Source organism: Ascaphus truei, chromosome 1 (genome assembly GCF_040206685.1).
Source record: "Ascaphus truei isolate aAscTru1 chromosome 1, aAscTru1.hap1, whole genome shotgun sequence".
NCBI lineage: Eukaryota > Metazoa > Chordata > Amphibia > Anura > Ascaphidae > Ascaphus > Ascaphus truei.
In genome coordinates, this window is record NC_134483.1 from 49771640 (window position 1) to 49794056 (window position 22417).

Sequence of the window (22417 nt, forward strand, 5' to 3'; positions counted from 1 at the left end):
ATAAATCCACCCCGACTCACGCACCTTCATTGAGGGGGTATTGCAGACTTGAGAGCCTTGTCAACCTATCAACTTCAGCTCTCCGGATCTTTGTGTGGAACCAAAGCTACGGCAACCCCCTCGGGCTCCTCTCTCCCCCAACCTCAGTAGGTTGGAGGATATGTCACCGGCATGTTTCCGCGGCATGCCGGGGAAAGTCCTGTATTCTCTAGTGCTCCATATAGTGCACTACCTCGCCCTTGTCACTCGCCCTGATACTATCTGGAGGCGGGTATTTCCTGCGAACGAGGGCGAGAGACCCCGGTGGAAGGAACTCTATTCAGGTTTGGTTCCCCGTCCCGCCGGGGATTTGAGTTCGGGGGTCCTCCACGGTGCACTGAGCACAGGAGAGTACTTGGCACACTTCACGGACTCTCCCGCCGCCTGTCCCTTTTGTGGTGAGCGGGAGCCCGTATATCACATTTATTTGAGTTGCGCCAGACTGCAGCCCCTCTTTTCCTTCTTGAAGAGCCTTCTCCTGCAGTTCTGGCTACACTTCTCCCCTCATCTTTTTATTTTTGGGTGCCCAGTGTCCCGGAACGATAAGCCTAGGGATCTCCTGGTCAACCTGCTCCTGGCATTGGCTAAGGTAGCCATTTGTAAAACCAGGAAGCAGGTTTTGGAGGGTGGGTCCCAACAAACATCGTGGCCATGTTCCGGGTGCTGGTGCACTCCCGTATTCGGGCAGAGTACTCGTACGCCGAGTCTACTGGGATGATTTCAGAGTTTGCCTCCCAGTGGGCGTTAGGTGGGGTGCTCTGCTCGGTATCCCCAATCAAGGGTTCTTTAGAGTTAACCCTTCTGCTTTAAGTGCACTTCAACAGTGCACTTGTTGGTCTTCTTTTGAATATTTGTTTGACTGGATTTTCTTTGTTCTACTTGGCAACAAGTAGAATTGCTGTTCAACTGAATTGGCCGGCTTTGCCGGCCAATCAGTTTTAAACCAGATCAAAATAGACCCACTTCTCTCTCTATTCCTCCCTCTCTGTCATTGGTGCACCTTCCTTTAAAATCCCTGTCTGTCCACCTCTTCCTCGCTCTGAATAGTTCCTGTTACCCTGTGTGTACCTGACCTATGCTGTGCTCCCTCTGTGCTCCTGTGATTACCTGCTCCTGTGTTACTTTGGATTTCCCTGGATTTGACCCCTGCTTACCCTGGACTACTCTGCTCTCTGGTATCCCTTGAACCCTGCTACACATACGACTTCGCTGACCTCTGGCTTCCTAGGACCTGGCTTGCCCTCTGACGACTCTACCCTCTGGATCCCTGAACATTGGCAAACGGACACGACTATTCTCACGGACATTCCCCAAACGTTGCAAGTATACTCTAACAACTCTTCCAACAGGCCCAGCAACGATATACCACACTCCTGGCTTGCTCCCACTGCTGTGGGTGTGTGGTATCATACCGTTCCCACCTCAGTACTGGGGTCTAGCTTGGTCTGCGGGCATACAGGCGTGACAGGGAGGAAGTGTTCAAATTATAGGAGTTGAGCTCAGCCCCTCCGCGGTGAGAGAGTCAGTTCAAGTTCTTCCCTGCTGGGAGTGAGATTGCCTTCAGCCCCTCCTGAGTGAGCTCAAGATCTGTGCAGAGCACAAGGCCTCAATATTACCTGCTGGCCAGCACCATCCAGGGGTCTGGGACCCATTCTCCACTATGATATAAACGCTGTGATACCACCTGCAGTGGCTGCACCATTAAAGACCCTTTTTTATATACTTCTGCTTAAGTCGCAGTCTATTGGGCAGAGGTATGGGAGAAAAGACTGTCATGGTGGGGACTGCCTACACCTCTGCTGGAGCTTACTTTGACTGGAGGCACCGACACTGATGAAGAGAACTTGAGGATCAGTAAAAGTCTGTCCTGTTCCCCATAACATCGCAGAAGCGCATCTCTCCTGAACCCTCACAGGTAACCAGCACCACACGGACCTGTAGCCTAGGAAGATCTCCCAGAGGGTGGGATGGGGGGGAGGGGGAGCAGTGCTACATAAATAATATACAGTCCCAAATATATTTTTGAATTAAAAGCTGAACTTTTTTGTGGCTGTGATATTGTCTTACTATAATACAATTGTGGACTTTAACAATAAATATCAACAATAAAAAATAGTACACCATTTCTAAAACTTACCTACAGAAGGTGTAGATTTAATCAATGCTATTATTAATCGGAATACAGAATTGTGTGTAGCCCCCTTTCCCTATGACAAAGGGAACTACGCGTGCTGAATATACCTGTTGCTCACAGGAGGTCTAAGCCTCCGCCACTGGGAGCCTGAGGTGAGCTCTTTCTCATTTTGGTACAGCGCCGTCACCTATGAGGGATCCCAGCGTTGGCGGGATAACCCCTCACAGGAACCAATGCAGTAAAGAATAATACACACAGGTATATAACTTGTATTTACTGTAACACACTATAGCAATATAACAACAATACATATATCACAATAATCCAGCAACGCAATGTAATAACCCAATAACTCCCCCCGCCCCCCCAGTACGGAGGGTGCCCCAGGCACATATGACCCAGTGTCCATGGAACAGTGTCCACGCCAAAGTGTACGAAGGTAGCGCTACCCTCCTTGAGATGTGGTGGTGCACGGTGGGTACCTTCCTGGCTATTACTAGGGTATTATGGATATCTGGGGATAGCAGGGCGGCACCCGTAGTCCCACGATGCGGGGTCTGCAAAATCCCCTCACGCCTTACAGGTCTTGGTCCGCCTTGTGAGGGAGCTCCAGCAGGATTGTCTCCCGTAATGTCTATGGTGGGCCCTGGGCCTGGTCCCAGACCGCAGGACACCACGTGGCCATCCAGTCACCAATGCAGTACTAATACAACAGTACTCTAATGGGGAAGAGTCCCTTGCCTTCCCTGCAATACTGTACTTTTTGGAGGGATTGGGCCTAACTGGGGCCTTTGGGGTGAGTCCTGGCCTAGTCCAGGGAAGAACTGCTTCCTGGACACTACCTGTCTCCTTGCTGTTCCCCCGTTCAATGGTGCGCGTAGTGTTTGCACGCCAAGGATATCCTGGTTTCTCTCCTTGCGTTAGCCCTGTAGTCTGGGACACCGCCCCATGTTGTTATTTCCCCCCCTCAAGGACACTGGGACATGTAGTCCCCCCTGTGTCCAGCGGAGCCATCCAAGATGGCCGCCACATCTACTCTGTGCATGTGCACCTCGGCTGACACTGCGCATGCGCTATCCTTAAAATGGCAGCCCCCACACTCCGGGTCCTCCGCGAAACTCCGGCGCTCCGATTGACCTGCAGCCTCCCTCCCCACACCGGAGGTAAGAGGGGAGCACGGCTACATCTGCATAGCAATGTTTAATGGAATTCTAGAAAGACCACGTTGTAGTTCTATTTACCTGCCCCATGAAGTCCGTAAAGAAGAGCATGTTGGAAAGGAAAGCCGTCCATCCTATTAAGTGGCTCACACACAGGTAACGATAATGAGGAGGCATGGTTAAAAGAGCCGTTATTAGGGATTTAATGGTCATTCGTTTCTGCACCTAAAATAGAAATATGACAAAATAATACAAAACAAATACAAACATAATACAAACACATACAATGTTACTAAATGGATGGATTAATAATCAAGAGTAGCAGTTTTGTAGCATGAAAAGTGATACAGTAGCACATGGAATAATCCCAAAATATAAGATGCCTTATGGAAGAAATTTCACATTGTTGAAAGCCAATCCCCCAAAAACACAATGTACTTGATTTTTATAATCTACTTCAGTGTTTTTCTTAAATTGTAAATGAAAAAAAGATTAAGCATAAAAAAGCATTCTTTACTGAATATTTGCAAGTGTAATAATAATAATAATAATAATAATAACAATAATAATAATATGCACATGAAACAAATACATTTCCATACAGATAAATAATTAAGACTGTGTGCAGTAGGCTTAGCAGAAAGAATGATATGACATAGAAGTCTTTAAAGGGTATCCATATGCTCAATTCATATTTTTTTAACAATACTAGAACTGTTTAAGCCACTACTTTTTAACTTTGCTGATTTTAAATGGTGTGTTTTATCCCTAAAAAGTAAACCCAAAACAAACTTGAAGGGCTGTCCTCCTTCCACCTTGTGACATCATTAAACCACAAAATACACACACACTCACTATGTGTATATATTGTGACAAACGCCCCTCTTTTGTAGTGCTGACGTCTGTCTGGGTTCTTCCCGACACAGTCTTCTAGGGTTAATTATACAACAAACAGGATCATGCAAAGTATTATGCTGCTTAACTCAGGCTTCTGCCTGCTTTATTTTCATCCAAGTAAGGTACTGCAGCTTTAACATGTGAAGGTTAGAGGTACTCAGATACTTTCATTCAGCAGTTCACATATTTCAGTGTTACAATATTTCCCCCCACTGTTATTTCAAGAAATAAAACCAAAATCATATAAGCAAAATCCTATCCCTTTCAGGGATCTAACTACACATCAGAATCAGTCTCTCTAACAGCTGCTGGCCAACTAAACTGGTTCCCCAGCTTAAAATAATGCTCTCTCATTTAGGGTCACAAGATACAGCACAGTCTTTTAGCAACAGCAGTAACCATTTGTTTTGTCTTATCTGTTTGTGGTGTCCAGGCAAATCCTCTGGTACTGTGATACGTGGAGGGGCCGTCAACCCCGACACTGGATGCAGGGGAGCAGCGACACCCCCAGCCCCCAGGCTCTAAGGAGAGAGAGTGAAATGCAAAACCTCTCTGCTCTAAATACCTGTGCATGTTATTAGAAGAGCAGGTGAGGGAGAACTAGAGCCATTGTAATCTGTGGTCTGGATTTTCCATCCAGCTGCCTGAGTTAATGGGAAGCTGTGGAACGGATCATTTTTAACTATTCCTGCACTTTCTGCTCTAAAATGGGGCAGAAAGCTGCCTAACATCTTTGGACTATGTCACATATCCCCCTCCCCAGCTCACACCTACTGGGGTGAGCGGCCATGGACCTCACTGGGGTGAGCGTCCTACCTGAAATACTTGAGCTAACTCCTCAGTACAACATTAAGTATTCACATGACACGAATATGAACTTTTTCCACAGCAATTATGGACAATAGGTTTCGTCATAAGAGACTATATTTGGCAAACATATTTTGTTGCTCTCTATTAGGGAACTATTTTGAAAAATAAGTGTCTAGCACACATTCTTACAACCCAGGATATGCTAAATATATTCAGAAAACCAGACAATTTCTATTACCTCCCTGGGTTGTTCTACTCTAGAATATGAACCTCATTATATAATTTACCAACTGAAAGGGCCATCAACCCTGTATATTAATTTGTAGTTTAGCTACATTTTCAACACAGAGAACCAATATAACATTGTAACCTTGACAAAATGCTTATTCTAGAGGCCTAATATACCTTAACTACAATAGCTTATTTGCATAGTTAAGTGTCCGTGACATAGTCCACATGTGTAATAACAAAAAAAAAATATCGGTCAATTCCCCAAACACATTTTTTTTTTTTTCTTTGACTTCCAGTCCATTACATTTCCTGACTTTATTTCATAGGCCGCTGCAACCTGCAAATGACTGGACTGTTTCTTTAGCTTCTGACGGAACTCTGGGGCCGGATAGTCTTCGTCTTTATATTGTGGCCCAAGGTGGCGAGATCCGGAAAAATTCAAGGCCAGCGTTGACCTTCGTCGCTTTTGCTTTGCAACCTTTGAACCTTTATGGTACTTCTTACTGCCATGTATTTTCTCACGACCATCACTCTCAGAGATTTGGGATTTCCCCTCTGGGGCAATTATATGGTACTTAGAAGATGAAGCACTGATTACCTTGATGGGGCTCTCACTAACTCTGGCTGTACCCTGTGGCATTTTACCTTTGCAGCCGGCAGGCATGTCTTGGGCCTCTCTTTCCTGAGGCCTACATTTATTCAGGCGAAAGTACCGCTGGATAACCAGTGACGCCTTTCTCAGGGTTTGATAGCGAATCCTGTTCTGTGTCATCCTAGTCAGAGACTGGATTTTTATAGTTGCTCCTTTCATAATGAGGAACCTGTTTCGTACCATGCGGGCACGGTAGAATGATTGAAGAACACAGGCTGCTTTATTCCGGCGATTAAACTGACGAATTTTCATCCCTCTGTAGGCAGCCTGTAGGATGATAGTTGCGGCGCGTTTACGCCGATAATTTTCTCTTTCCCTTCTTCCTTGGATAAGAGCTTTGCAGTGCTTCTGAATTATTCTAATGCTTTTCTCCTTTTTCAAAACGTTAAGTTCCTCCACGAGAGAATTCTGTTTTGTGCATACATGTCGCAATTCTGTTCTCAGAGCGTCCATTTCTTCCTGGTGCTGGGTCCGAGTGTGCATCAATGCATTCTGTAGTGCTTCCTGCACTTCTAATTTTTCCTGAGTCAACTGTTTCTTTACTTTTTCTGCTTGGACAGTCAAATCTGAATTTTCCAATTTCAGACTCTCATTTTCTTGCTTTACAGTCTTTAACTCACTTAGGGCAATCTCATGGGTTTGCTTCAACATTCCCAGCTCTGTGTTCAGACCGTGGCCCTCCAGGCGTGAGTTTTTCACCTCTGTGCTGAGTGCGTGAACCTCTTGTAGAGCTTTCCCGTATTTCTGTTTTAGGATAGTAATTACGGTGTTGGCCTTTTCCAGACTAGTCGTCACCTCTTCCAGCTCACTCCGTAAGAGAGACTCTGTTTTTTTCAAAGCCTCGTGCTCTTGTAAAGCTGGGAGTATACACCTCTGTAACTCTGCGTTCGCTTCTTGCACCTTCTTATAACATTCTCGCTCCTTCCCCAAATCCTGCCACAGGACTTCATAATCATGGCGGGCAGCTTGGAGTGCAGAAACCAAAGCCTCTTTATCCTGGTTCAAGGATTCAGCTTCCCTTTGCTCCTCCTTTTCCTTTGCCACTGTTCCCGTGACAATTCTGCCGGTCACTCCGGTCTGCAGCACATCTCGGCGCCTTTCTGACGCATGTGCTGACAGCGCAGGTTCAAGTGGCTCGGTCACTTCCCCTGTGACTTGAGGAACCGTTTTCTTTTTCTTCTTCTTTCTTTTTGCTTTATTAGCTCCAGAGATATCAGTGGTACTGGGCACACACTCACTGGTATCAGCTTCCACATCTTGCTTGCACTCACAGGGCATTGCGATGGGGTCTCCGGGAAGCGCAATATATGTAATAAAGAATAAAACAGTGATGGTGCAATATTGTTAAAGCAAGGTTAGTGAATTCAAATAGTGATGACACGGCTTTCTATATATTTGGTGCTTTTTGTCCAGAAAGTTTTCAGAACGGAATTACAAATCAAATGTGATCCAAAAAGCATTGGATAAAACAAGACAAATATCAAGAGAGTCCATGTTAACTCCTAAAGTAAAATCTAGTGGAGACAACAAACTGAAAGTACCCTTTATTACCCAATACAATAGAGATGCACACAAAATAAATAACATACTGAATAAACACTGGTCAATCTTAAAGAATGATCCCATCATAGGTACCTCTTTACCAGATAGAGTCCAAATGGTGTATAAAAAAGCACCAAATATAAAGAAACTAGTAGCACCTAGCGCTTTGAGGGGTCCCTTAACCACAAAAAATCCCACGTGGTTGGATCCCCCTAAAGGATTCTTTGATTGCAAATTTTGCACAGCCTGCCACTACAGTTGTAAAACTACTAATACCTTCCAGTCTAACATTACTAAGAAGGTATACAATATAAAACATCATTTAAACTGTAGATCCAACTTTGTTGTATATTTGATCGAATGCGAGTGTGGTCTCCAATACATAGGGAAAACCATTAGACCCCTGAAAACACGTATTTTGGAACACATAGGGAATATAAAAAGAAAAATGACAACCCATAGTGTTCCAAACCACTTTCTAATGGCACATAACGCGGACCCGAAAGGGTTAAAATTCAAAGCAATAGAGCAAGTTATGCCCCATTGGAGAGGGGGAAACAGACACACAGCATTGATCAAAAGAGAGTCATTCTGGATGTATGAATTAAAAACTATGTCTCCGTCCGGTCTGAACTTAGATTTCGATTTGAAACCTTTTTTATGATTTTAAAATGAACTAATCATTTGTTTTTACTCTCATTTTAGAAACTGCCTTTGCCAAAATAATGTATGCACTTTTTATCTCCATCCCCCTAGTATAGGGAAGATTCCCTTGACTGTCTGTTTTTAAACTTGTTGTTTAAATATTGCACTTTAGTTATTTTAACATTTTAAACAAAAATTGATTTTATAATCATTTTATTATTATTTTATTGTCAAATATGGTCTGAGGACACAATAAATGTATTTTAAACCAAGTGTATAAAATGTATATTTTATGATCTATTGTATAAAATGTATGTCAATTGCACTTTATTATTGTCAATAGATGAGTAAATAACATATGCGGTACAGAGATAGTCTCGTTCCATTTCCACTATAGTCTTAAACATGCTTGATTAACTTGAACAAAATCAGGTGGATTAACAACCAATAAGAATAGAATTGAGGGTATATATATCCCCATTAAGCAATAGGATGTCACTCCTGATGAAACCTATGTGGTGAAACGCGTAGAGTGACGCTCTATCCCTGAGACGGCTGGAACCCCAGGAAGTGGACGCGGCGGATGACATCACTTCCGGTGTCTGGAACGCACTGGTGGAACGCACGCCACGAGAGAGGGGAAGCTGAGACACCATCGACCCAGCCAGAGAGATCCATTGCGATCTAAAATGCTTACCTGTATCTGAAAATATGTGAGTGTAACTGATTTTACTTAACTTTGATAAACTATATATACAGTCTGCACTATGTCCAGTTGTATCTTTTAAATAAGGTTCCTGGGAGTCCATACATACGGGGAAACACTGATCTCTGCATCTCCTGGCGATTGAATGAATGCCTTAAAAGATACCTTTATGTGCCTGCAAAACCTCACACGTTTGTGAGTATATATATAGAAAGCCGTGTCATCACTATTTGAATTCACTAACCTTGCTTTAACAATATTGCACCATCACTGTTTTATTCTTTATTACATATATTGCGCTTCCCGGAGACCCCATCGCCATTCCGTACGAAGAGTATTGACCGAGCAAACCTCAGCCGGGTCACAGCTGCATCTTCCTATATGTTTATATAAGTATCACTGTTATATTAATTTATACTCTTTATGATTGATATCTGAATATTTAGAGCGCCACATTTTGATAAGTTTCCTTTTGTATGCACTCACAGGGCATTGCTTGCTTTTGCAGCTGTTTGTCTTTGAAAATTTTGGGACACACATCTTCCATGTGACCTACTTCATGACAGGCCCAGCATACTAAATTCATCTGTGGGTACGGCTCTCCTCCAGGGGCCACATACGAGTCGTCGTCATCATCATCGTATGGCCTGAAGGGACACTGTTTTTCAAGATTACGTGCATTGCAAAACAAACATTCCACGTCGGCCATTTTATAAACCCGGCAGAGACAATTTGCTAGCTGCAATTTCACTCACTTCAGCAACTTACATACAGCACTTGCTAGCTTCAAATTCACTCACTTCAGCAAAAAGGCATTAGCTTTACAAACAGCACTTGCTAGATGCAAAAAAAAATTTTTTTTCAGCAAAACATTTTGGTTTGCTTTTTGGGTTCAGGGTGCTATTGCATCCCCACTTCGCACATTCTCTGTGTATGCTAGAAGCACAACTGATATACACAGTGGGACAGACTTCACTCATAGCATCTGTACTTTAGTTCAGCTGGGCGGCCATTTTAAAGCCCCGCATTTATTTGCAAACCCACAGACTTTTTAGTGTCTGCCCGCATTCTCCACCATATGTGACAAACGCCCCTCTTTTGTAGTGCTGACGTCTGTCTGGGTTCTTCCCGACACAGTCTTCTAGGGTTAATTATACAACAAACAGGATCATGCAAAGTATTATGCTGCTTAACTCAGGCTTCTGCCTGCTTTATTTTCATCCAAGTAAGGTACTGCAGCTTTAACATGTGAAGGTTAGAGGTACTCAGATACTTTCATTCAGCAGTTCACATATTTCAGTGTTACAATATTTCCCCCCACTGTTATTTCAAGAAATAAAACCAAAATCATATAAGCAAAATCCTATCCCTTTCAGGGATCTAACTACACATCAGAATCAGTATCTCTAACAGCTGCTGGCCAACTAAACTGGTTCCCCAGCTTAAAATAATGCTCTCTCATTTAGGGTCACAAGATACAGCACAGTCTTTTAGCAACAACAGTAACCATTTGTTTTGTCTTATCTGTTTGTGGTGTCCAGGCAAATCCTCTGGTACTGTGATACGTGGAGGGGCCGTCAACCCCGACACTGGATGCAGGGGAGCAGCGACACCCCCAGCCCCCAGGCTCTAAGGAGAGAGAGTGAAATGCAAAACCTCTCTGCTCTAAATACCTGTGCATGTTATTAGAAGAGCAGGTGAGGGAGAACTAGAGCCATTGTAATCTGTGGTCTGGATTTTCCATCCAGCTGCCTGAGTTAATGGGAAGCTGTGGAACGGATCATTTTTAACTATTCCTGCACTTTCTGCTCTAAAATGGGGCAGAAAGCTGCCTAACATCTTTGGACTATGTCACAATATATATATATATATATATATATATATATATATATATATATATATATATATATATATATATATATATATATATATATATATACACACACACACACACACATATATATACACATGTAGCCATGCCATCTGTGGCTACTAATTTGCTTCCCTCCTGGCAGTAAGCCCTGGTATAAGCAGGCCTTGCCAGTAGTTGGTATGGGGTTTCCACCCTCACATTTGGTACTGCACTTGAGTGACAGCAGGGGGTGGTACATCCTGTTGTTGCTGGGACAACAGGGTGCACACCTTCTGGCTGTACTTAAGGACAGGACTGCCCAAAAATTAGTTCTTGGTCCTTCCCTCTGAGGAAGGCAGGTCACACAACTGGGAGCCTGAGATTGGAGCTTTCCCATGTGCTGTTCCCTCTGGGGGAGAGTGAGTGTGGACCTTACCTCCGCCAGGTAGGTGGGGAAGAGCTAGGATGGCTGCGGGTGCCCTTGGCCTGTAGTGACAGTCCAAGGACCATCTTCAGTGATAACTGACCTGACAGACTGTATCTGGCAGAAGACTGCCGTGTTAACTGTTACTGCAGTGTAGTAATAAACCCGTTCCTGTTTTGCAATATACCTCCTGCCTGGTGCATGACCTTACGGGGGGAGAGGTAATAAGTTCTACCATGGGAGATCACCTTCAGTTCCTGGAGCATACGGCAGATGGAGGCGCTGCACTTCTAAGGAGATATGTGGGGTATAAACCCCAGAAGCCTGTTCCTGTGTCCCCACTATCATCGGAGGACGACTCAGCCCTCCTGTTGCCAGCAAGTATATGCACCACACACCCTGTAATGGCCCCTATCTGCAATTGAGTGGGGGGAGAAACACCGTTACACACACATATTGTTTGATATTTGTATTGTATTTGTATAGTATTGGGTTTGTGTTATGAGCTTGCAGGGGCTGTATACTAGCAATACCTCTGCAAAAGCCACTGAATTTGCTACTTGCTTTTGAGCTGTACTCAACTTTGTGAATGTCTTCTGTGCTACCGTAATTGTAGTCTTGAGTTGGGTAATTTGTCTCTAGATTGACAGTGACCTCTACCAGCCAGCCCCCACAAGGATGGACACTACCTAGACCTGGTTTTCACTAAAAACTTCTCTCTCTCCGACTTCTCCATTTTCCCTTTTCCTCTCTCCGACCATCACCTCATCTCATTTTCTCTCTCTCGCTTCTCTCCATCTCCATCTCCATCTCGCCCTCGTTTTTGCAGAAACCTGCGCTCTATTAACCTACCAGCTCTTGATTCCACTTTACGCTCCTCCCTCTCCTCTCTCAGTTCTGCTTCAGACCCTGACAACCTGGTCAGGAACTACAACTCTGCCTTATCTTCCTCTCTTGATCTTCATGCCCCGCTTTCTCTCTGCCGTCCTCGCCCTTCTAACCCCAGACCCTGGCTAAACTCCCACACACGCATGCTGCGTTCCTCCACTCGTTCCTCTTAACGCCTCTGGAGGAAACCTCATACGCTCGCAGACTTCATTCACGACAAATTTATGCTATCCTGTTTCAACTCTGCCCTCTTTCAGGCTAAACAAACCTACTTTTCATTACTAATCAACACACACAAGTCTAACCCACGCCGTCTCTTTTCTGTCTTTGACTCTCTACTCAGACCACCCTCAGCTGCCTCCTCTTCTTCCTCCATCTCACCTCAGGACTTTGCAGACTTTTTTATGGAAAAAGTGGAGTCCATACGGCAGAACATCCCATCTGTTGCCTCCTCCCATCCCACAATGCTTCCCAACTCTCCTCCTGCCTTTCTTGACTCTTTTTCTGCTATCTCGGAGGAGGATGTATCACTGCTCCCTCCCTCCCATCTCCCTCCCATCTCCTAAAACCTCTTGCTCCTTCTATAATCCCTATGCTCACACAGATCTTTAACTCTTCCCTCTACTCTGGTACCTTTCCTTCATCCTTCAAGCATGCAACCGTTATACCATTACTCAAAAACAGCAAGCTTGACCCTACCTGTCCTTCTAACTATCGACCTGTCTCCCTCCTGCCTTTTGCCTCCAAACTCCTTGAACGTCTTGTATTCTCTCGATTGCTACACTTTCTCAACACCTATTCTGTCCTAGACCCTCTACAATCTGGCTTCCGCACTGCTCACTCTACTGAAACAGCCCTCACTAAAATAACTGACGACCTCCACGCTGCCAAAGACAGAGGTCATTACACTCTGCTCATATTACTCGACCTCTCTGCAGCATTCGACACCATGGACCACCCTCTTCTCCTTCACTTTCTCCATACTCTTGGTATTCGGAACAAAGCTTTATCCTGGATCTCCTCTTACCTCTCCCATCGTACCTTCAGTGTCTCTTTTGCTAACACCTCCTCCTCCTCTATTGATCTCTCTGTGGGGGTACCCCAGGGCTCTGTCCTGGGACCCCTTCTCTTTTCTCTCTACACACTCTCTCTAGGTGACCTAATCACATCTTTTGGGTTTAAATATCACCTCTATGCTGACGACACACAAATTTACCTTTCAACCCCTGACCTTACACCTGCTATACAGACCAAAGTTTCTGAATGCCTCTCTGGAATATCATCCTGGATGGCAATCCGCCGACTGAAACTTAACATGGCAAAAACAGAGCTCCTTATACTTCCTCCCAAACCTGGCCCTACTACCTCCTTCCACATTGCTATTGGAAATACGATCATTCACCCAGTAGCCCAAGCACGCTGCCTAGGGGTCACACTTGATTCCTCTCTCTCATTCTCCTCTCATATTCAAAACGTTTCTAAAACTTGTCGCTTTTTCATCCCCAATATCACAAAGATACGCCCTTTCCTCTGTTACTCAACTGCTAAAACTCTGACTCAGGCCCTCATTCTCTCTCGTCTCGATTACTGCAACCTCCTGCTGTCCAGCCTTCCTACCTCTCACCTGTCTCCCCTACAATCTATCCTAAACGCTGCTGCCAGAATCACTCTACTCTTTCCTAAATCTGTCTCCGCATCTCCCCTCCTGAAATCCCTCTCCTGGCTTCCGATTAAATCACGTATCTCACACTCAATTCCCCTGCTCACTTTTAAAGCTTTACATTCTTCTGCCCCTCCTTACATCTCAGCCCTAATTTCTCGCTATGCACCATCACGACTCTTGCGTTCTTTTCAAGGATGTCTTCTTTCTACCCCCTTTGTATCTAAAGCTCTCTCCCGCCTTAAACCTTTCTCGCTTTCTGCCCCACACCTCTGGAATGCCCTTCCCCTCAATACCCGACTAGCCCCCTCGCTATCCACCTTTAAGACCCACCTTAAGACACATCTGCTTAAAGAAGCATATGAGTAGCACTGGATAATCATGGACACATGACACATAAAGCTTGGCCCCCTGCAGACGCACTTACTAGTATTCCCTCCTCCTGTCTCTGTACGTTCTCCCTACCTACCAATTAGATTGTAAGCTCCTCGGAGCAGGGACTCCTTCCTTAATGTTACTTTTACAGTATGTCTGAAGCACTTATTCCCATGATCTGTTATTTATATTATTTGTTATTTATATGACATGTATTACTACTGTGAAGCGCTATGTACATTTATGGCGCTATATAAATAAAGACATACAATACATTACATCCCCCTTATGTCTTGCTATTAATCACTACCTGCTTCTGAATTTGTATCCCTTACAATGGAATCACTCAAAAGTAGTTGCCTCCTTTTCTGGGATCTCATTTTCCCAACTGTTAGATTTCTACTGCTATAAGAAAACACCATCCCCTTTTTTCCACTGTGGTGCAGTTCTGCCCTGTTTAGTGCAGCAACAACGGTGACTTCCATTTGTTGCTCTGGAGTGCTCACTTGCACATAGAAACTCAGAGCTTGGTAACCACACAGTAGTGATACGGTAGCTGGACTGCTCCCAGGTTGTAATGTGCTCTCTGCTGGATGTTGATGGGAAGATCTGAGGAATGGCAATCTAGCATTACCCTTCAAATCAAAGCGACCAAATAAAGAACTTTATTGCAGCAGCAGCAGCAGATTGTTAAATGTATGAATACAGATTTGTGTTTCCATAGCAGCAACTGGATATTTGATAACATTTTTGGAACTGATCGTTTTTAACCGACAGATAACTACTCCTAATTAAGTCAACAGGAATAATTTTCTCTGGAAAGTACAAAGTGCAATCTGTTATTTTATTCCTATATAGGTGCATAAGCAAAGGTCACGTTTTTTTTCTACGCAAGTCATAATAACTTAATACGAACACTTTATTGCACTCAAGTGCACTCATGACAGTTATCTATAGAACATGTTTGATGTGATCTCTCTTGGGAGCTCTCGTTCTTTTAATGCTTTTACTTTAAATGCATCAACACCTGAAAATACATGTATTTTGCATACTTGCTTTTTTGAAATATGTTCTTTCAGACAAAAGCATTTTTAAATAATGGGAAAAAAACAACAAACTTTTGCGCAGAAGCTGTATAGATATTTCTGAAGACAGAGAGAAGCAAGGCATTTTTCTAGTAGTTCTTTCTGTAGCCGGGTCTCCACTCACCGCCGTGGCAGGTGGGGGAAGGCTGCAGGGCGACCAGATCGCTGGAGCTCCGCGGCGTACCCGGCAAGCGGGGGCCGCCATCTTATGTAACTCGCGCATGTGCATAGGAGTCTGTGCGCATGCGCATTGGAGTTAGGATGTGGCAGCCATTTTAGGAATGGCACCGCAAGGGACTACATGTCCCACGAGCCTCCACAAGTAGGGATATAGATTTTGATACTTGGCCCCTGAGTCTTAATAATTTGATCCAAATAAGATATGATGTCTGGTAAAGGCAGGGTCAGTAGTCATTAAAGCAGCTATCTGACATTACACACAATTTACGTGAATTCAAGCATGAGGGGGTTTATTGCAGGTGTGATGGAAAAGCTGGGACTCGGTCCAGAGGTCATGCTAAAAGAAAACCCAAGACTCATTTATGCAAGATTATCTGGATATGGCCAATCAGGAAAGTACGCCAAATCGGCAGGTCATGACATCAATTATGTTGCTGTATCAGGTATGCTGGAAACATTAGTTTAAAAAAAAGTTAATCTTTCTTACCAAAATGATGACCAAACTACTTCTTTCTTACAAGTTGTGACAGTAGGGGCAGCCTGGCACAGTGTATTAAAAGTTACGCTCGCTGGCTTCCCCTACCCATCACAATGGTCAGGTCTCCCGTGACATACAGTACAATGAGATGCCTAAAGACCGAGGGTTGCCAAAGTTTACTTATTGTCGACCAACTTATTATGCATATGTACTTGGTTTTGTTTGGTATATTTAATACTGTATACGTGTGTGTGTGCCTTTATATAGTGCTATTAATGTGAATAGCGCTTCACAGCAGTAATACACGTGACAATCATATAAATAACAAATAATCCAAATAACGCATAATGGGAAAAAGTGTTTCAGACATAAAAGTAATATTTAGGAAAAGGAGTCCCTGCTCTGAAGAGCTCACAATCTAATTGGTATGTAGGAAGTACATACAGAGACAGTAGGAAGATGTTCTGGTAAGTGCATCTGCAAGGGGCCAAGCTTTATGTATCAGGTGTATAGTATTAGCCACGGAGCTACTCATATGCTTCGTTAAGCACGTGTGTTTTAAGGTGGGTCTTAAAGGTGGATAGAGAGGGTGCTAGTTGGATATTGAGGGGATAATGTGTTTTTACAAATATTGTACCTGGATCTACACATTAGCTTTTATCCATGATCGAAAAGCTATAGATTGCTGAAGAAAGTTTACTGAAATGAACTAATGAACTATGTGGAATTAATTACATGGATTAACAGTGGCAGTTTGAGTACCTTTACTATGGTACTGTAGGTTAGCGGTGCGTAAACTGGGGGGGGGGGGGCACGTCGCCATGGCAACGCAGCGTCATTTGTCATGTGATGTCACGTTGGGGGTGGGGGAACACCGAGACACAAGCCCTACAAGTGGGAGCTAGTGAAAAAGCGAGAAAAGGGGAGCAAAATCGCCCTGCTGGTGCTGCAGGTGAGTGACAGACTCGCTCTGTGGTCTGCAGACAGTGAGGCCCAGTGCTGACAGCATAACCATCCCTCTTAGTGTGGACTAATATAAAGTACTGAAGAGGACTAGAGACCTATTGAACCTGGACGCAGGAGTGAGATGTCTGACACTTGCGGAGGGCATTTTTTCCTGCTTGTCCTAAAGTAGAGGCCCCATAGAATACAAGTGAAGTGGGATGGTAACCCTCGAGAAAAAAGCGTTGAACCCCTGAAGGGGTTAAATAAAGTATGAGCTTATGGGAATAGTGCAATTAAAATCTGGCTAAAGCCAGTATCATACTTACCTTTACTATAGAGGTAATATACACCCCAGTGTCAATCTGGACATCACCCTCCAATGAATGGTAGGTGAATGTGTAAGGCTGACAGAGAGCAATATATGTGTAAGTTTTATTATATTTCCACCAGGGAATTTGTGCACCCTGTTGCGCATTATTAAGTCATATTATGCAAACCTGTAAACATATACTGTATTTGACAGTTAGATACTTCATATCTTTCTAATGATTCAACATTTACATACAGTATATTAAAACATTGATTTTTTTTGCTATGCTTGGAATCATATCAATTGACATAACATTTGCAACATTGAACAGCTTCTTTTAGCATAAATATTTAAGCATATACTGTACATGCATATACTGTACATGCATATACTGTATCATGCATATACTGTACATGCATATACTGTACATGCATATACTGTACATGACTTCAGTAATCCTTTTGTCCCAGTAACATACTGTAATGGTATAGAAATGCAGCTATATCAAATTTGAAACAGATGAAAAGGAAAATCAGATACAATTATTTACATTATCAGAAAAAGCAGACATAGGGGGCTATGCACTAAGCTCCGATAAGTCGTTTTAAGAGCGCAAAGTGGCTTTTAAGGCCGAGGCACCGCTACGTCAGTCAGCGCGTCCGCACTGCATGCAGGCGGCGCGTTGAGAAGCAATTGACCGCTAACTGCGGTCTGCAGGGAGCGGGAGCTGGAGCGGGAGGGGGGGCATGGTTTGAGCAAAGGGCTGCAGCGGGGGTCTCCCGGGCTGCAAGAGGGTGCAGCGAGCCCCCACACATGCCCTTTGCTGCTCGCTCTCTGTGCTGTCCCCCCCCGATCGGTCCGTCTCCCCCCGTCCCCGTCTGTCCGTCTCCTCCCGATGGTCCGTCCCCCCCCACACACACAACACACATATACACATATACACATACATAAACACACACACACTTCCCCCCTACCTTTGGAGGTGGGGGAAGCTCTGACGCTCCAGCCCCGTCACGGATAGGATCACCAGCGCACCACCGCACCACCTCTTGGGATCGCAATTCTCTTGCATCCTCTGGCGACTGACGCGTCACAGCGCATAGTGAGCCTCGCCGGAAGGAGGCAGCGGGAACAGACAGGCAGAAGGTAAGGGGCTGGTGGCCCACATGGCCGTCCACAGCGGGTCCTCAGCCAAAGGCCGATACAGGCTGCTCCACAATTCACTAAGCAGTGATAACAGCGCATTATCGGCCTTAAAAGGCATTTTTTCTGGCCTGCTCGCAAAACCCGCCCGATCAGGCAAAAAAAAAGCAAACTCGTCGATTTTTGCCAGTCCGTGGGATTCTCTAAGTGGCGCTAACTGAATCGTGTTTTAAAAACGCGTCGGAAAAACGTGCAAGCTAAAGGCAGGCGCAAAAGGAGCTGGACTTGGAAAAAATTCTTTGTTTACCTTTTTTCAGGCACACCATCCATACAACAGGCCGGCGCATGTCCCCGGCTGACCAAGTGGGGGTCCCCAGGTGATCCCCGTGGGTGTCTGGGGGCCTGAGGGATAGGGATGGATAGGGAGGGGAGGGGAGGGATAGGGAGGGGAGGGATAGTGAGGGATAAGGAGGGGAGGGATAGGGAAGGGAGGGATAGGGAGGGATAGGGAGGGGAGGGATAGGGAGGGGAGGGATAGGGAGGGGGAGGGAGGGAGGGATAGGGAGGGGAGGAGAGAGATAGGGAGGGGAGGAGAGGGATAGGGAGGGATAGGGAGGGATAGGGAGGGGAGTGATGGGGAGGGATAGGGAGGGGAGGTGAGGGATAGGGAGAGATAGGGAGGGGAGGGATGGGGAGGGGAGGGAGGGATGGGGAGGGGAGGGAGGGATGGGGAGGGATAGGGAAGGGAGGGGAGGGATAGGGAGGGGAGGGAGGGATGGGGAGGGATGGGAGAGGAGGGATAGGGAGGGATAGGGAGGGGAGGGATTGGGGGGGAGGGATAGGGAGGGGAGGGATAAGGAGGGGAGGGATAGGGAGGGGTCTCTGGATCTCCTATTTCTGGCTTCGTAGAGGACACTGTTTAACCGATTCCTTTTTCTTGATGACGGACTCTCCAGCTCTCGTTCCACCTGACGCTTATTGAAGAATCACCCTAACTTATGTCCCAATTTCTTATGTCTTATGTAGATCTCCTACCTATCTTAATTCTGTCACTGTTGTACCTGCCCAACCTTAGATGCAGACCGTCAAAGGAGAACCCACCTATCTCTATCCAAGCCAGCTGGAGGCATTGCTCACCCCTGGGATGTCTGTTTGTGCCAGCCACGGCAGCCAGACTTTTTGGAAATTTGGGCCAGTGTCATTGACCAAACTTGTCAACTTTTCCATCTGGCAGACAAACCAAATTCTGTTCCGAATCTTTTCAATAGTTGGAATTGCATTCTGTTTCCACAATGCTGCGGTCTCGCAATGCAATTAGATTTTTAAGACAACAACTCGAGTTCGCCCACTTGAGTTTCTCAACGGTATTGCAGACAGCACTAAAATGTCATTTTCTGCACTCAATAAAAACACTAGTAATCTTGTGTCTTAACGCGGTAAAGTTGGAAGAAATCACGCAGCCCGACCTGGATATGCCCAGGAATACAGCCCGTGAAAAGTTTGGATAATGGCCGCTGCATCTGTAAACCAGCTGACGACTAGCACCACTGGCACAGCATACTTCATTTTCAGCTCTACTCGTCATTAAAGCAGGTAGTATAGGATATTCAGCGCTCGTGCTGCAAATGTATGGCGTATAGGAAAATCCCCTTGCTGCATGTGTGTGGAGCGTCTCCCCGAACAGCTCCCAGAGCAAGGTGATCCCCCTAAAAAGGGGGGGCACCCTGAAATACAAGAAGAAAAAGTGCACAAAATGCGCACCAGGGATTAAAAAGATATAATTTATTAGTAAATATTTCACTGAGGGGATCCAACCCCACCTCAGTAACAAAAGGTCACACAGCTAGGTTCAGTTACAATGAACATGAACCCTAGGATACATAAAATACTCTAAATCCATAGACAGCATAACACACAAAAAAAATTATTTAAGACAGAAATAAATAATTAATAAAAACGGAACAATTAATCCTGAGTATTATATAGTGAAACAACGATTTAGGACTGTCTAAAGCTGGCAGGGGGAGACAGAAACTCACACTGAAGCCAAATGCGGGTCCGTGGTAAACGTATGAAGATCCGGATCACGTTACCACAGGGATGGAATCACCGCATGGGCTTCATGCAGGCGCCGTCTCCGCCCGTCAGCAACACGCGCAGGATGACCTGTCGTAACCTCTACGCGTTTCGCACTACGTGCTTCGTCAGGAGTACACGCACAGCATCATCCGCGCGTATTAGTATAGGCAGCAGCCAATCGAGTGGCCTGGCCCAAAACAAACACCCTATGAGTGCCATACACTCACGGGATGTATTTTAAAAATAATACGAGCAGCAATCAATGCCAGTAAATGCCGTGATCGTTCAAACGGCATACATAATTTCAAGCATGAATAATAATAACACTATATTTTCGATATATATACAGTATATATTCAGCATGTAACTAGTTAAAATAAGGAACATGGTATTAAGTTAGAAATAGAAAAACAATACAATTGAGATTGTTCTAAAAGATTAGGAACACAGTTAATCCTATAGTTACTTAATGGCAGAACAAGATAGTTTTGTAAATCAAAGTAAATATTGCAAAATGAAGAAACACTGTTCTAACTTTGATCATTGACAGTGAAAAAAAACAAGTAACTTCTAGGTTAAGACTAGTTAAGATACGTGTGTAAAAGATTGTGCTTGAATGTATGGAATTCAGAATCATTTAACATCAATCAAGCTGAAGATTCTCCACTCTATAACCACATTCTGTCTCTGGTTTTAAATATATATTGCCATGCTCAGTAGCACTCCTCTGTGACACTCATATGCTTATATATATTTTGTGGTTATTTTGGGGGTTCAATAGGAGCTTGTTAGGTGTCCAGTATACTTTACAATTGTGTTTCAGCTAATCTTGGCTGATTGGAGGGTGGCAACCTCCTACTTAATTGAAGCTCACCCCCTCCCACATTTAAATGGTTAAGGGCTCACCCCATAGCATCTTCCACACAGGGGAACTTGTTTGCTTGCAGGATGGTTGTGACAACTCTAATACAGAGTGCTTTTCCTGGTAATGTACAGGTTAATACAGGCTTCAATCAGACTTAGAACTTTGCAACTAATATTGACAGATTTACTATAAATCATTCTTCCTGTTATCACACAGGTTATTAAGAATTTATATTAGCGTTAGGGACCCCTGAATTGTGGTCTGCCGTGCAGTTGGCTCAGGGGCTTACAACAATTTTGGCCAAAAATGTTAAACTAAAAGACCATTTTACTTAATAGATATTTATACATATATATTTAGGCACTGTACCGTGTATGAGTTTCACTGGATGTGCTAAAACTGAGCTCTATCTGTGTTTTATGTTCTGTCTCTGGTTTTAAATATATATTGCCATGCTCAGTAGCACTCCTCTGTGACACTCATATGCTTATATATATGTTGTGGTTATTTTGGGGGTTCAATAGGAGCTTGTTAGGTGTCCAGTATACTTTACAATTCTATATGTATGCCTGCAGACCTGATGTAACTGACTGAAATGATATTAAAGATGTGTTCTATTTGTCTCAGAACAAATTGAGGCGGAAAAATGGACCGTGAATTACAGTATTTGATATATCACTAAAAGGTGGGACATTTATTTGCACCCATCTAATGAAGCAAATCTTCAATAGTCAGCATGGATTTATGAAGGATACACTGTAGGTCGTGCCAAACTAACCTTATTAGTTCCTTTGAGTAGGTAAGTAGGAAGTTAGACCAGGGTAATGCAGTTGATGTGGTCTACTTATTTTTTGCAAAGGCTTTTGATACGGTTTCACACAAGAGGTTAGTATACAAAATAAAGCAAATTGGACGCAGTAAAAATATATGCACCTGGATTGAAAACTGGTTTAAGGATAGACAACAGAGAGTTGTCATAAATGGAACGTTTGCAGGTTGGGCTAAAGTTTTGAGTGGAGTACCTCAGGGATCGGTACTGGGATCCCTACCTTTTAACGTGTTTATTAATGACATCGAGGTTGGCATCGAGGTCTCCATCTTTGCTGATGACACTTAATTGTGTAAGTGGTAGTAAATCGTAGTAAAATAAGAGCAGGGTGTAATTTCTCCCAGAAGGACTTGACGAGACTGGAAACGTGGGCAGGTAAATGGCAGGTTCAATACAGATAAATGTAAGGTTATGCAAACAATATGGGAAACAATAATAAACAGGCGACTTACAAATTAAATGGGGATACATTAGGGGAATCCTTGATG

At 44.3% G+C, this 22417-nt stretch overlaps 1 protein-coding gene across 1 annotated transcript in view; it reads right to left on the minus strand.

Annotated features, from left to right (window-relative positions):
* The window catches only part of SLC45A2 (solute carrier family 45 member 2), a 93777-nt gene that overhangs the window by 41458 nt on the left and 29902 nt on the right, over positions 1-22417 (minus strand). The window contains exon 4 of the mRNA XM_075587780.1: positions 3415-3558. Within this exon, the coding sequence (XP_075443895.1) occupies positions 3415-3558 (144 nt within the window). The remainder of the gene's footprint in view (positions 1-3414; positions 3559-22417) is intronic.